Source organism: Bufo gargarizans, chromosome 3 (genome assembly GCF_014858855.1).
Source record: "Bufo gargarizans isolate SCDJY-AF-19 chromosome 3, ASM1485885v1, whole genome shotgun sequence".
NCBI lineage: Eukaryota > Metazoa > Chordata > Amphibia > Anura > Bufonidae > Bufo > Bufo gargarizans.
This window is the reverse complement of record NC_058082.1, coordinates 276,480,160-276,495,726: the sequence shown is the minus strand read 5'-3', so window position 1 is coordinate 276,495,726 and position 15,567 is coordinate 276,480,160. Positions and strand designations below refer to the sequence as shown.

At 47.4% G+C, this 15,567-nt stretch overlaps 1 protein-coding gene across 1 annotated transcript in view; it reads right to left on the bottom strand.

Moving 5' to 3' along the window:
• Positions 1 to 4,817: 4,817 nt before the first annotated feature.
• The window catches only part of LOC122931533 (multidrug and toxin extrusion protein 1-like), a 33,671-nt gene continuing 22,921 nt past the window's right edge, over positions 4,818 to 15,567 (bottom strand). Inside the window, exons 4-6 of the mRNA XM_044285600.1 lie at positions 12,714 to 12,862; positions 4,926 to 4,991; positions 4,818 to 4,878 (exon numbers count right to left, since the gene is read on the bottom strand). Coding sequence (XP_044141535.1) covers positions 4,818 to 4,878; positions 4,926 to 4,991; positions 12,714 to 12,862 — 276 coding nt within the window. The remainder of the gene's footprint in view (positions 4,879 to 4,925; positions 4,992 to 12,713; positions 12,863 to 15,567) is intronic.

The window sequence follows — 15,567 nt, the reverse complement described above, 5'->3', positions numbered from 1 at the left end:
TTCACCTGCAAAAATGTATATACATTTGAGGGGGAATTAATCATTCTCCTATGCCAGTTTCCAGCATTAAAAAGTCACAAAAGTCATTTTAATGGTGCTTTCACCATGTTTCCAAAAAGAGGGCATGGTGAGAGCAGGATGTGGACAAGGCCATTGGCCACGGCACATGTAACATTAGATACGCCAGAAACTGGCATAAATAATGACTGAAATCTATTATCTAGTTTTCAGTCTGGCTCACAGACTGTCGGAGGCAGCATTTCATTTATGATAAGGCCTGTGGCCCATGATAAATGCCTCCTTCAGTGGGTCACACCCTATCAAGACTGTTGTAGCACAAGCTGGTCTTGATAAATCAAGGCTTTAGTGTATATAAAGTAGTTAGGCTATGTTCACAGTCGCATTTGGAATCACTTTATCCGGCATTGCCAGATAAGACCACGTACCACCAGATCCCCATTGACTATAATGGGATCTGGCTGGTTTTCTGGCAATTTTTGGTCCAGCCGACAGCTACCGTAGCATTTGTGCTGGATGGGCATACTGCAGATGTGAACCCAGCCATAATAAAGAGGTGTTAATATTGACAGTATTGCGTTGGATTCTATGCACCGGGGAATATGAAATTCAGGAAAAACTACTCTATTATCTTTTTACAGAGACATTTTGCTAGTTTGTGCATATTAGGAAAAAGCTAGGTCAAGGGGCTATGGAGACCGTATTTTTAAGTATGCCAAAGAAAAACTGAGACATATTGATAGACAGACATTAATATACCATAACAATACAAAAAAATATAGTAAGGGTAATAAGAATGAGTAACAAAAATAGCTAAGGGTTGTGACTAATTTTAGTCGACAGTTTAGGGAGTTACATGACATTTATCATGGGGTACCTCCCTATTCTATATAAAGATGACAGTTTGCTGCATATTCTGGAATCGGGTGTTAAAGTGGTTAGTAGATGAGCACCCACATTAGTCCCTGTATTATCCCCTAGTCTATTTTTGGAGGACTCTAATGTTAGTAAATCCACATGGTCGAATGTTGCAGGTTGTTACACGTGTGGGCATAATATCTGTAAGACATGTCATTATTTAAAGGAAATCTCTCACCATGGCCTAATAGCACTTAGTACCTTATTTCTACACTGAACAAAAATATACTGTAAACGCAACACTTTCGGTTTTGCTCCCATTTTGCATGAGCTGAACTCAAAGATCTGAAACATTTTCTACATACACAAAAAAAACATTACTCTCAAATGTTGTTCACAAATCTGTGTTAGTGAGCACTTCTCCTTTGCCGAGATAACCCATCCCACCTCACAGGTGTGGCATATCAAGGTGCTGATTAGACAGAGCTGTGGCCCATGCAATGAATCTTCATTTCTCTACCATAAGCCGTCTTCAAAGGCATTTCAGAAAATTTGGCAGTACATCCAACCGCCCACACAACCGCAGACCACGTGTAACCACACCACCCCAGGACCTCCACCTCCAGCATGTTCACCTCCATGATTGTCTGAGACCAGCCACCTGGACAGCTGCAGCAACAATCGGTTTGCATAACCAAAGAATTTCTGCACAAACTGTCAGACACCGTCTCAGGGAAGCTCATCTGCATCCTCGTCATCCTCATCGGGGTCTGGCCTGACTGCAGTTCGTCGTCATAACCGACTTGAGTGGGCAAATGCTTACTTTCGATGGCGTCTGGCATGTTGGAGAGGAGTTCTGTTCACGGATGAATCCCAGTTTTCACTGTTCAGGCCAGATGGCAGACAGCGTGTGTGGCGTTGTGTGGGTGAGCAGTTTGCTGACGTCAACGTTGTGGATCGAGTGGCCCATGATGGCTGTGGGGTTATGGTATGGGCAGACGTATGTTATGGACAATGAACACAGGTGCATTTTATTGATGGCATTTTGAATGCACATAGATACTGTGATGAGATCCTGAGGCCCATTGTTGTGCCATTCATCCACAACCATCAACTCATGTTGCAGCATAATGCACGGCCCCATATTGCAAGGATCTGTACACAATTCCTGGTGTCTGAAAACATCCCAGTTCTTGCATGGCCAGCATACTCACCGGACATGTCACCCATTCAGCATGTTTGGGATGCTCTGGATCGGCGTATACGACAGCGTGTTCCAGTTCCTGCCAATATTCTGCAACTTCGCACAGCTATTGAAGAAGAGTGGACCAACATTTCACAGGCCACAATCAGCAACCTGATCAACTCTATGCGACGGTGATGTGTTGCACTGCGTGAGGCAAATGTTGGCCACACCAGATACTGACTAGTTTTCTGCCCCCCCCCCCCCCGGTAAGGCAAAACCTTGCACATTTCAGAGTGGCCTTTTATTGTGGGCAGTCTACGGCACACCTGTGCAATATTCATGCTGTCTAATCAGCACCTTGATATGCCACACCGGTTCGGCTCGGATGCGTTCCGTGGCCCCGCAAAAAAAATATAGCATGTCCTATTCTTGTCCGTGATGCTGACAAGAATAGGCATGTCTACAATGGGCCACCCGTTCCGCAAATTGCGGAAGGCACACGGGCGGACCGCAAAAAAATGGCACGGTCGTGTGCATGGGGCCTTAGACAGATTTGTGAACAATATTTGAGAGTTTTAGGTCTTTTGTGTATGTAGAAGATGTTTTAGATCTTTGAGTTCGGCTCATGCAAAATGGGAGCAAAATCAAAAGTGTTGCGTTTATATTTTTGCTCAGTGTAGATGTGCCTTTGTTCCAGCAATACATGTTTTTTATTCTCTGAGCATTTTGGGCATGCAAATGAGCCAGTAAGGTGCCCAGAGGGGCTCATTCTTGCAGGAAGGAGCCCAGGCACGCCTCATGCAACAATGTGTCCACCCACCCCTCCTACATCACATTCAAGCCATAACTCTGCCCACCTTTTCCCTGCTCCCAGCATGAGGGCGGGCTTGGGCACTAGCAGGAGGCGTGCCTGAGCTCCTTCCTGCAAGAGTGACTCCCCTCTGGGCACCTTACTGGCTCATTTGCATATCAAATAAACTGGATTTTCAGAAGATAGAAAACATCTATTGCTGGAACAAAGGCACATCTTGAAATAAGGTACTAAGTGCTATTAGGCCATGGCTTTACTTCAATAGCGATTATCCTGGTGACAGGTTTCCTTTTAAAGTGGGAAAGACGTTCAGCTCCATTGTTACAGGTGATGTTTACAGGGTTAAATCTTACATTAACTGTAACCCGAGCAATGTCGTCTATTTAGCTACATGCAACAAATGTAAGATCCAATATGTAGGTTGTTCCTCCAACAGTTTTATGCCTCATTCACACAGTCAGTGTTTGGTCAGTGATTTCCATCAGTGATTTTGAGCAAAAACCAGGTGCGGCTCTAAACACAGAACAGGTGCTGATCTTTCCCTTATACCTTTTGTCTGTGGAGGCTCCAATCCTGGTTTTGACTCAAAATCACTGATGTAAATCACTGACCGAACACTGACTGTGTGAATAAGGCCTCATGCACACGGCCGTTGTTTGGGTCCGCATCCGAGCCACCGTTTTTGCGGCTCGGGTGCGAACCCATTCACTTCAATGGGGCCGCAAAAGATGTGGACAGCACTCCGTGTGCTGTCCGCATCCGTTACTCCGTTCCGTGGCCCCGCAAAAAAAAAAAAATTGAACTTGTCCGCAAAACAGACAAGAATAGGCATTTCTATAATGGGCCGCCCGTTCCGCAAACTGCGGAAGGCACACGAGCTGTTTCCGTTTTTTGCAGATCCGCGGCTTGCGGACCGCAAAAAAACTGAACGATCGTGTGCATGAGGCCTTAGGCATTAAAGTGAGGATTAGGAAACATCCCTTGGATATATCCAATATGAAAATAGTCAACGTCTCCATGCTATCAAGACATTTTAGGGATGTACATAAAGGGAGATATTACAGATTTAGACATTATGGATATTGAGAAAGTTTCAAAACCTGTTGAGGGGGGGGGGGGGGGTGACACTAACAGACTGCTTTTCAATAGATTTTTTCCTTGATCTGGAGGATTCCTAATGGTATGAATAGTAGATATGATTTAAATTTTGAATATTGATTCAGGTCTTTGTTTTGTTTTGCTGGGTTATGTTTATATGTCAATATTCACATTGTTGTGTTTTTATTATGCCAGATAGCACACTCCCATGCTTTGATTAATGAGGCATGCTACACATGTGAGGTGGCGTGCTATTAGTGGGAGGGGAGGGGGGATTTTTAAACCAGTAAGTTTGGTAACATATTGTGGTCATGATTAAGACATTCTGTCCAAATGCGTAGACAGTCCGTACACTCTTTACAGCACATGGATTTTAAAAGGATACAGTAAAGGATTTGGATTTTATCCATGGCCTGTATGCTGGAATTTTTTGGCTTCTATTTTGGATTAGGCCCCATGCACACGGCCGTTGTTCACGGCCGTGTGCGGGCCGTGGAACCGCGGCCTGGATCCCTTCCTGTGAGCTGGAGCGCACGGCGTCACTGGTTGCTATGACGCCGTGCGCCCCCTGCTGCCGGCACAGTACAGTAATACACTGGTATAGATCGTACCAGTGTATTACTGTATTGCGGCGGCAGCAGGGAGCGCACGGCGTCATAGCAACCAGTGACGCTGTGCGCTCCAGCTCACAGGAAGGGATCCAGGCCGCGGTTCCACGGCCCGCACACGGCCGTGAACAACGGCCGTGTGCATGGGGCCTTACTCCCTGGTCTGGGGTTTCCTTGCATGGCCGTGATATGCTGAGGGTGAGCTGAAACTTTTGTATTTTTAGGGAAAATCTAATGTTCAATTTTTAATTTCTGCATCTTCTAGACACGTGTATAGTATATGGCAGATATAAGAGAGGCTAAAATAAAAACAGGGAAGAATTGTAAATTGTATTTACTGATGTACCTTATGACAAAACTGATACTTACTGGAAGTGCAGGCAAAAATGTCATTACGTATTTGTGTGTCAACCTATAAAAAAACGAACAAAAAAAATATACTTTTAGCTTGAATTAAAATAGACATCTTCAGGAAGGACAAGTTCCCTTGATGCCTAATAAGGTAGGCTGCATATAATCAATACATCAAATATATAAATGGGTAAATATATAAATGTGTTCTCCCGCTCTGAAAGGCTTTCTGGCTATCCCCCCTCACAAACTTCACCGATGTTCCTCACCGCTGGGTTTCTGCTCTTTTAGTCCACTACTTTGGTTCTGGAGCTCTGGTCCCTACTTGAAAACTTCCAGTGTAGACAAGTGTCACACATGCTGCTGCAGCCAATGACTTGCCACAGCTGTAATGTATCCCCCAAGCGGCACATGACATGTGACTTCTGTTCCCTCCAGACAATGGCAAGCAAGGACAGGAGCTTCTGGTAGAAAAGCTTGACAGCCTCTTTAACAGCTTACTAACCGCCCAACATAAATATACATGGGGGGGTCAGGTATTTAAAGCAGTGTATGTGACTGATGATAAAGTTAATCGCACACATTTAACCCTTCAGATGCCTTGGTCAAATGTGACTATGGCATCTGGGATGTCAAAAAACGTTCGCTCCCAGCTGTGCAAAGGCAACCCCTAGCGGGGATCGGAAAGCTGGATGGTGTGTATGGCAGGTGTGTACAGTCCTCCTGGATGATCCAAGGCTGTCACAGCTATGTTCCTATGAGGACCCTGCTTGCGGCAGGGTTCCTTAGGGACATAGTGGAATTGTCATAGACTCCAATGCTAATGCATTGGAGTCTATGAAAGAAGCAATCTAATGATTGCTAGTTCACATAACCTGTAAAATAAAAATAATTTTTTTTTTTTTTTTTATTTTTTTTTTACTCAAATCACCCCCCTTTTCCCAAGATTAAAATAAAAATACATAAACAATTAAAAAAATAAACAACAGGCATTGCCACTTCTAAAATGCCCATACTATTAAAATCGAAAATTATTTATCCCATACTGCGAATGTTGTAATGGAAAAAAACATCAAAACCCTAATTCGCTTTTTTTTTTAATTCACCTCCCCAAAAAGATTGAATAAAAAGTGATCAAAAAGTCGTACACACTCCAAAATTATATCAATAAGTGTAAGGCCGATTCCACCTCGTACGTCGTTCAGCGTTCCTGAAAGAGCACTTACCTGGTATCGATCCTGCAGGCGAGGGTAAGGAGCGTTCAGGTCCGGTCAGCACGGTCGGCTCCTTGGTGAGTGGGGACCCCGTGCTCCGGACGGACTGGTGACTGGAGGAGGGCTCTCCTCCTCCCCCCCTTCTGAGTGCCGGTGAGCCTGCTTACAGCCGGGGGCGGAGCATGCCGGGGAGCTCTCCGCTCCGGTAATGTGCCAGGAGGCCGCGCTGACTCCCCACGTGGCGGAGCGCACAGTCAGCGGCGGGTCAGCCCCTTAGGCGAAGGGGGGCACCCCCGCACTGAGCGCTCTGCTTGGGAGCAGTGCGGCCTCCCACGTGGCATGCATGTTTGTCCGGCGGGGGGCGGAGCCAGGATGTGTTGGGGGCTCCCCCTGCCCGGCTATGTGTCAGGGGGTTGCGCTGGGTCCCCACGTGGTGGAGTGCCCAGCCGGCGGAGGGTCAGCCCTTTAGACAATGGGGGGCCCCCGCACTGGGCGCTCTGCCTGGGAGCAGTGCTGCCCCCCTCGTGGCATGCTCGTTTTCCGGCGGGGGGCGGAGCCTTGATGTTTAGAGCCTCCCCCTGCCCGGCTCTATGTCAGGGGGTTGCGCCATGTCCCCACGTGGTGGAGTGCCCAGCCGGCGGAGGGTCAGCCCTTTAGGCAATGGGGGGCTCCCCCGCACTGGGCGCTCTGCCAGGGAGCGGTGCGGCCCCCCACGTGGCACGCTTGTTTTCCGGCGGGGGGCGGAGCCTTGATGTTTAGAGCCTCCCCCTGCCCGGCTCTATGTCAGGGGGTTGCGCCGTGTCCCCACGTGGTGGAGTGCCCAGCCGGCGGAGGGTCAGCCCTTTAGGCAATGGGGGGCTCCCCCGCACTGGGCGCTCTGCCAGGGAGCGGTGCGGCCCCCCACGTGGCAACATTTCACCGACCGGTGGGGGCGGGGTCCACGTTAGGCTGGGCTTCCCCCCTTACCGGTTCATGCCAGGGAGCTGTGCTGCTCCCCACGGCCCATAGGTGTCGGAGGGCTCCCCCGCACTGGGCGCTCTATCAGGGAGTCGCGTGTGCTCCCCACGTGGCTCACGAACGGTGTTTGTGTGGGACGGGGGCCACCGCGCAGAAAGAATCCCCCCGCGCCGTCCCACGGTGCCAGGGAGCTTCGCGCTCCCCACGTGGTTATCGTTGAGGCGCGTGGGCGGCGCGGTGGCCCCGCCCCTCACCTGCATTAAAGTCTGTCACGGGCCGCCGTGCCGCATAGATAGGCAGGGATCCGTGATTACACTAAGGTCGGTCAGGGGGTACAGGTGTTAGCCGTTGGCTGGCCTCCTCCTACCGGCTGCTCACTAGGTTCACTACCACGTCTTCATGTCTTACTTATTCGCTTGGTTCTTTGCTATGCGTGCACGTCCAGAGTTGATGCTTATTGTTTTGCTTCTAGGTCCTAGTCTGTCTTACTTACATCCTGAGGGTGTGGCCTGTCGGCAAGGTAGTAGGGGTACATGTGGGGGTAGGGGGTGAAGAGGCCGTACAAGCGGGGTCGTGTCTCATGCACTGTCTCACGTTCAGGTTGCATTGTTTTACAAACTCCCCGCGGTGGTCATTCTGTAGTTTTCCAAGCTGGTAAGTATATCATGTTCTCTCTGTGTGGTACTTCTGGGTGTCGGTTACGGTCCACTTCCTCACGGTCCTTCTGGTGTTAATGTGCGGAGCTACACGGGGGCGGGTCACCTTTCTGTACACGGCTGAGCAGGTCACTGGTGCTGGCGGTCGTCCAGTGTAGCCGGTCATTTACGTTACTGTTTCCACAGCTGTGATGTCGCACGCATCGGACATCGTCGAGGCGTCTGTGGACGAGAATGTGGCAGGAATGTCTGAAGGGGGCAGTCTACCGTCCCTGAGAGCTTGGACTATCCCTAGGCTCATGTCGGAACTGACAAAGAGGGGTATCCCCTTCCCGGCTGCCGCCAGGAAGGCGGAATTATATCGGTTGTGGAAAGACTCTGTGGCATCCAGTCAAGATGTTCTCCCCACGTCCACGGTGCAAACATCGCTCGCGCAGCTACATGTCATGCTGAACGGCCTAACGGCAGCTGTAAATTCCATACAAGCGAGGTTGGAGTCAGTTGAGTCTCGTGACTCGGTCGTTCCTGCTCCCCCCCCCCTGAGGTTCCGGTAGCCACTACCTCTGCTGTAGGGGAAACCCGTACTACCCTGGCCGTTCCCAATGTGGCTCCCTCTCATTTTATCCCGACCAACGTCAGGAAAGACATCCTAGAGGGTAGGGATGTTAACCTTGCATCTTTACTGATAGCTTCCAGGGATTTGTCCGATAATAAGGTTATAGCTTGCGGGGAAGTCTCGGTGGTACTGAGAGGCCGTGACCACAGGCTTAACCGCAAATTAACCATTCCCGAATTTGTCATGGCATTTAGCCTTTTCAGAGATGTTATATGTTCTGCTAGGCCGGATAGGAGGGAGGAACTTGATCTGTACCTTTTTCGCGTTACGGAGTTGGGTCATAAGTACGGAGGGGTTTCGTTTTATGATTACCATTGTTCCTTCTCAGCCAAGGCAGCTGCGGCTTTTACTCAGTTTGGTTATGTCACAGATTGGTCCAACTTGGATACTGAATTATTTTGCCGGCATTTTGCGGGTCTTAAAGCTCCCTCCTGTTCGGCCTGTCAGTCCATCTTCCACTCTACCGAGTGGTGCCAAGAATCAGCCAGCAGTGCACAGTCATTCCCTTCTGGCTCGTCGGCTGGGCCACTCGATGTGTTCAGACCTCCTAGCTCAGTCGACAAGTTAGGCCGGCCCATCGTGCAGTTGGGTAGGGCCCAGATTTGTAAAAATTATAATTACGGGTCTTGTAATTTTGGTCAATGCTGTCTGTTACATATCTGTACCAATTGCTTTAGGGCCCACCCCAGAGCCGCATGCTCATTAAAATCAGTTAAAGCCTACATGAGTGTGGTCAATACCGATTGTTTACAAAAGTTTTTGCAAGGACATCGTAATCCAGGGTTCGTGCAGTTTCTAGTTGCAGGATTCTGCAAGGGCTTTCATACAGGGTTAATCACCACACCCGAATACACGTATGAGTGCAAGAACCTCCAGTCTGCCGACAGGAATCCTGAGTCTGTAGACAAACTAATAGAGTCCGAGTTGGGTAAGGGTTTCTTGATCGGTCCTTTCGATGTGCCCCCCTTTCAGCGGTGGAGAGTTAGTCCTGTGGGGGTGGTCACGGGCAAATTTAGTAAGAAGGAGAGACTCATCATCGACCTGTCAGCCCCACATGGTTCCTATGTCCCTAGTCTTAACTCCCTTATCTCTTCTGAGGAAGTGGGCATGAGGTATTCTTCCATCGATCAGGCCATCGCCATTATTTTACAGTTAGGGCCCGGAGCGATGTTGTCCAAGGCTGATATTTCGGACGCCTTTAAGTTACTTCCCATTATGCCAGCGCTCTGGCAGTGGCACGGCATTAAGTGGAAGGACCAATATTATTTCTCCACCAAGCTTACCTTCGGTTCTAAGAGCAGCCCCTGGCTCTTTGATCAGTTGGCTCAGGCCCTTCATTGGATTTTAGAACATAAAGTCCGCTGCGAGTTTGTCATCCATTATTTAGATGACTTCCTGCTGATCGAGAGGCCCGGGGCAGCTCCCCTAGGCTTGGGGAAGTTACTGAGGTGTTTCTCCCAGCTAGGTGTACCAGTCTCCCCCAAGAAAGTCGAAGGCCCGTCCACAGTCATCACCTTCCTGGGCATTGAGCTAGACTCGCAGGACATGTTAGCCAGGTTGCCGTCAGACAAGTTAGTTAGGATTAGGGAAGTCATCCACAGGTTTTCTGTCACGACGGTGGTCACCAAGGCGGACTTACAGTCGCTACTGGGCATGTTGAATTTCGCCATGCGCATCATTCCGCAAGGCAGGTCATTCATCTCCCGGTTGCTGGTGCTTCTTGCCACGGCCCCGGAACAAGACAGCCCAGTGCGTCTGGACAGTCAGGCCTTGGCAGACCTTCACATGTGGGATCACTTTCTTTGCCAGTGGAATGGGGTGTCTTTGTTTATCCCTGAGTTGTCCAGCCAATCCCCGGTAGTGTTTTCTGATGCGGCTGCTAGTTCAGGGTTTGCTGCTATTTTTGGCACCCACTGGGTCGCAGACGAATGGCTGGCTGAGGTGAGACAAATCCCAGGTTTCCTACAAACCTCAGCACTGTTCGAACTGTACCCCATCGTGGTAGCCGCCCATGTGTGGGGCAGTAACTGGGTAAATCGCTCTGTCTTGTTTATTACTGATAACGCTGCGGTGGTTGACGTTTTGAATAGTGGGTTGTCTAAATCCTTGCATGTCATGTGTCTCTTGAGACGATTAGTTCAACTCTCCCTTCATTATCATTTCCGTGTCTATAGCTCGCATGTACCAGGCTCACAAAACGTGGCTGCTGACGCCTTATCAAGGGCTAATTTCTCCCTTTTCTTGCAGGTCATGCCAGAGGCAGATGTCGTGGGTGCTACCGTCCCTCCCCACGAGTCATTAATACTAATGTGACCAGTCACCTAGAGACGGCCCACGCTTTAATAGCCAAGTCCCTTTCACCAAACACGACCAGGGCGTATAACACCGGGTGGAGGGTATTTTGCAGGTTTCAGCAGGAGTGTCCTCAGGGGGAGTCCAGTTTCGTGGAGTATATCCTTGCTTTCATTGGCTACTGCCACTCAGAGCTTAGGCTATCCCATAACACAGTGAAGAGGTACTTGTCGGGGGTGCAACATTTCCTCTCGGTCAGTCATCCTGAACGGGCATCGGTTTTTTCCATACATGCTGTCAAAGCTGCATTGAGGGGTCTGGGCAGATGTGGGTCTGGAGGCCAAGTGCGCAGACAAGCTGTCACCGGGCTCCTTTTCCGCAACTTGTCCGACGTCCTGGATAGGAGCCCTTTCGGGGCCTTGCCCAGCCTGGTGCTTAAATCTGCCATTTATTTAGCCTTCTATGGCTTCTTGAGACCTGGGGAGTTCACTTGTTCCCCTGGTAGTGGCAGGTTTCTCACGGTCAGCCAGTTGGTTCAGAGCACCGAGGGTTACGTGCTACTACTCAGGACGTCCAAAACCTCGCAGACGGGTCCCCCAGTTCCGGTGTCCTTTTCCCCACGACTCATCAGTGGTGCCCCGTTGCAGTCTTCCGTCAGTTGCAGTCAGCGTTAACTGGGCACGGGCCGGATAGTCCTTTACTGCCATTCGGAGTGACGCCACTCACTACTCATCAGTTCGTGTCCCATGTACGCTCTTTAGTGGCCAGTTTGGGCGGTGATCCGGCTGCGATCTCAGGACACTCATTCCGCATAGGTGCCGCGTCTGCGGCCTCTAAGAATCAGGTGCCAGCGCATGTCATCCAGAAGTTAGGGCGTTGGCGCTCTGCGTGTTTTAGCCGATATGTACCTCATCCCAAAACTGAGATGTCTATGGCTTTCCAAAGTTTGGTTTTGTGAGTTATGTTGTAATAAATTATTCCTGCTAACCAGTGTGTCTTTTGCCCTCTTTCAGGCGTCCCCACTATGGCGCGGTTGCGGCACAACTCTAACCGCATAGGGAACAGGGTAGTTAGGCAGGGCAGGGGCGCTCTCCTGGTTGCCTCGACCACAAAAAATACATACATCTTTTTTATAAATAACCCCAAAAATCCATAAAACTGTGGTGGAATTTTTTTTTCCACTTTCAACTATGAATTGTGCCATTAGAAAGTACAAAATAAAGCCCTCATACGTCTATGCGAATGGAAAAATAAAAAAGTTATGGCTCTGGGAAAGCTGGGAGTAAAAAACGAAAACATATAAAATGGCCTGGTCCTGAAGGGGTTAAGGCTGCCTTAATATGTTAGATCAGTGTTGGTGAACCTATGGCACAGGTGCCAGAGGCGCCACTCGAAGCCCTCTCTGTGGGCTCCCACGCCCTGTAAAAGGTCTATGGTGTACCGATATGCCTCAGACTTTTCCTGCCATTCATCAGCGCAGGGCCCACTATGAACAGCACAAGCAGAGCACTGAATGTAGGCAGGCTATTATAGCTAAATGATAAAGTACATGGAAGATATACTATACTGGACTGTAGTATTCAGGATAAATTTCAGTGTTGGCACTTTGCGATAAATAGGTGGGTGGCAGTTTTGGCACTCCGTCTCTAAAAGGTTCACCATCACTGTGTTAGATACATGTCAGCTCAGCACAATCAGTGGAGAATGTAATGTGATGGCAAATGTATGGAGAAACAAGGATCGGACATGTTGGATTTCAACATTCCACATCCTTTGTTCAGTCGCAGGATAAGCCATAGTCAGGGGTGTCTGAAGTCAAATGTGTATGAGTATGCTAGTGGGAAAGTCAAAATATGTGGATTTAACTGACGTGAGATTAAGTGAGGCGCTGCTGTCCGAATTGAATAACTCATTGAAAATAAGCCTCCAACCAGTATTGCTGATAGAACTTCCACTGCAGTAGTTGCTGCACAGCAGAGGTAGTAATATTAAATTAATAATGTGCTTGCCTTTGCTTCAACAGAAAATCATATAGGATTATTATTTACCTGGCTATATCCGGATGCTGTTTGCAGAGGAGCAGTATTTGCTCTGTGTTAATGAAAATAGCCCAACAAGGAAAACAACAGAGCATTGAGATGAGAATTCCTCTCTGCAGTATTGTTCCCACACGTTTCAGGTTTTTACTACCGTATGTCTAGAGAAAATGGAGAAAAGAGTTTATTTCATAGCTATGTAATAAACATGTAAAATCTCATCTTATCTCTCATTCTATCATATAAAACAATGGTTTTCCATTTTTACCATCCTTTTTTGGGCTTTATAATTGGGCTGCTATTTCAAGTGCTGCTTGTTATAAGTGCATTGGAGATATTCAGGAGACTAACAGTCTAACTCAGAGTTTTTCCAGCAGAACTTCTGTGGTGTTTCTGGTGAATACTCAGACACTGTGTTTCAAAAGAGCAGAACTTCAGTGGTGTTTCTGGTGAATACTCAGACACTGTGTTTCAAAAGAGGTAAGGAATTTTCTAGACACAGTTTCTCTATTGTCTGATTGCAAATGAGCATAGGCAAGTAAGGTGTTAATTTGCTGTTGGGGGAGGAGCCTTTGTGGGAGTGTGTGTGTATATATATCCACACAGTATTAGCTTGCTAATTATAGCTTGCTGCTTTTCCAAGGCTGCTATTTCAAGTGCTGCTTGTTATAAGTGCATTGGAGATATTCAGGAGGTAATCTGGAGGTGGATACAATCTAAACAAGTAAGATTTGTTTGTTTAAAATCTTTCCCCTCTTTACAATGGCAGACCTGGTTCTGTGCAGGAATTGTTGTGCTTTTATTTCAGGTTCCACTCTTCAGAGATTTGGATACTGTCTGATCTGTAGACAGCTCTCCATAATGCAGCAGGAAATTACCTTTTTGAAATATGAGATTTTTAAATTAACCACTAAACAAACTCAGGCTGAGAACATTGCAATGCCACTGCCACTAAGGCCCCCTAGAAATGGAAGATGGGTTACTGTAGGTTCAGGTAGACTGAGAGTTGTGGATAGAAGGCATGTCCCACAGTCTGTGGCTCTCCATAATTCATTTGCAGCACTTTCAGAGTGCAAGAGCAACATGGAGGATGGCTCAAGCACAGTGGGTGAGAAACAATCACCTCCCATGCCTAAAGTATGTAAGACTGCAGCCAAAGACAAAAAGGAGAAGGTGAGGATTGATAGTAAGCAGCTGTTGGTGGGCGATTCCATCATAAGGGGTGTGAAGTTTGAGAAGAATGGTGTTGTGAGATGTCTCCCTGGTGCTACCGCTAGCAGGGATAGACGACGGATCCTAAATATTGTTAGGCAAGCAAAGCAGGAAAGGGAAGTGGATGTTATTCTCCATCTTGGGACAAACGATCTGGCTTGCAATGAGGTTTCAAAGGTGAAAGAAGCTTTTCATACACTTGGAAAGGATATACGGGAGGTTGCATCAACTGTTTCATTCTCTGCTGTATTGCCTGTGCAGAACCTTCAGCATGACAGGAAGATGCGCATTAAGGAATTCAATGTATGGCTTGGTGAATGGTGTCTGAACCAAGGGTTTGGCTTTGTGTCGAATGTTAGCTCTTGTTGGAATGGAAAAGAACTGTACAAGAAAGATGGTTTGCATCTTTCTCTCAAGGGAACGAATGTCCTCGGTGAACAGTTCCAAGTATTTGCTAAGAAGCATTTAAACTAGGAAAGGGGGGGCAAAAGAGTGATAATCCAGCAGTCCAACTGCCCCCTGGAACAATGCCAGAAGAGGCCAGTAGCACAAAAGTTAAGAAATGACAAGCTCAGAGTCTTGTCTACAAATGCTCGCAGTCTAGGGAATAAGATCAATGAACTTGAGGCTATAATGGCATCTGAGAATATAGATGAAGTGGCTGTTACTGAGACGTGGTTCAAGGGGAGTAATGACTGGGATATATCAATACCAGGGTTCTCTCTATACAGGAAAGACGGAGAAGGCAAGAAGGGGGGAGGGGTGGCCCTGTATGTGAAAGATAGCATAAAATCTAATTTGATACAAGTTAGCGAGAACAATTTAGAGTCAGTTTGGGTTACCTTGCAGCTTAATAATCATAAGGTAACTCGTGTAGGTGTGATATATAGACCACCTAGCCAAGTCAAAGAATTAAATGATCTACTAGTTGAGGAAATAGCTAAAATGACATTGAAGGGGGAAGTTATCATTATGGGAGACTTCAATCTTCCAGATGTAAACTGGAAAACCAAAATAGCTAGTTCTGCCAGGAGTACAGATATTCTAAATTCCCTACTGGGATTATCTCTACAGCAAGTAGTGGAGGAGCCAACCCGGAAGGAGGCCATTTTAGATTTAGTATTCACAAATAGGAATTTGGTATCTGATATTACTGTAGGGGAAAGCTTGGGATCTAGTGATCACCAGTCAGTGTGGTTTACTATAAGTACAGTGACAGTCACACCACACAAAAACAAAAGTTTTAGATTTTAGAAAAACTGACTTTTCTAAAATTAGATTAGTGGTATACTAGTCCCTATCAGACTGGAACAGTTTCATTGGAGTCCAGGAGAAATGGGACTACTTAAAAGTGGCACTATTGAAGGCAACAGAAAATTGCTTGTCAGGCTTGTCAGTAAAAGCAAAAAAAGGAAGAGACCACTGTGGTACTCAGCAGAAGTGGCCAAAATCATTAAAAACAAAAAGATAGCATTTAGGAATTATAAAAAACCAAAAAAAACAAACAAAACAAGGATGACAGACAAATTAATAAGATTAGGCAGAGAGAGGCCAAACAAGTTATAAGAGCTTCTAAAGCACAGGAGGAAGAGAAATTAGCTCATTCAGGGAAAAAGGCGATAAGGCATTCTTCAGATACATAAATGAAAAAAGG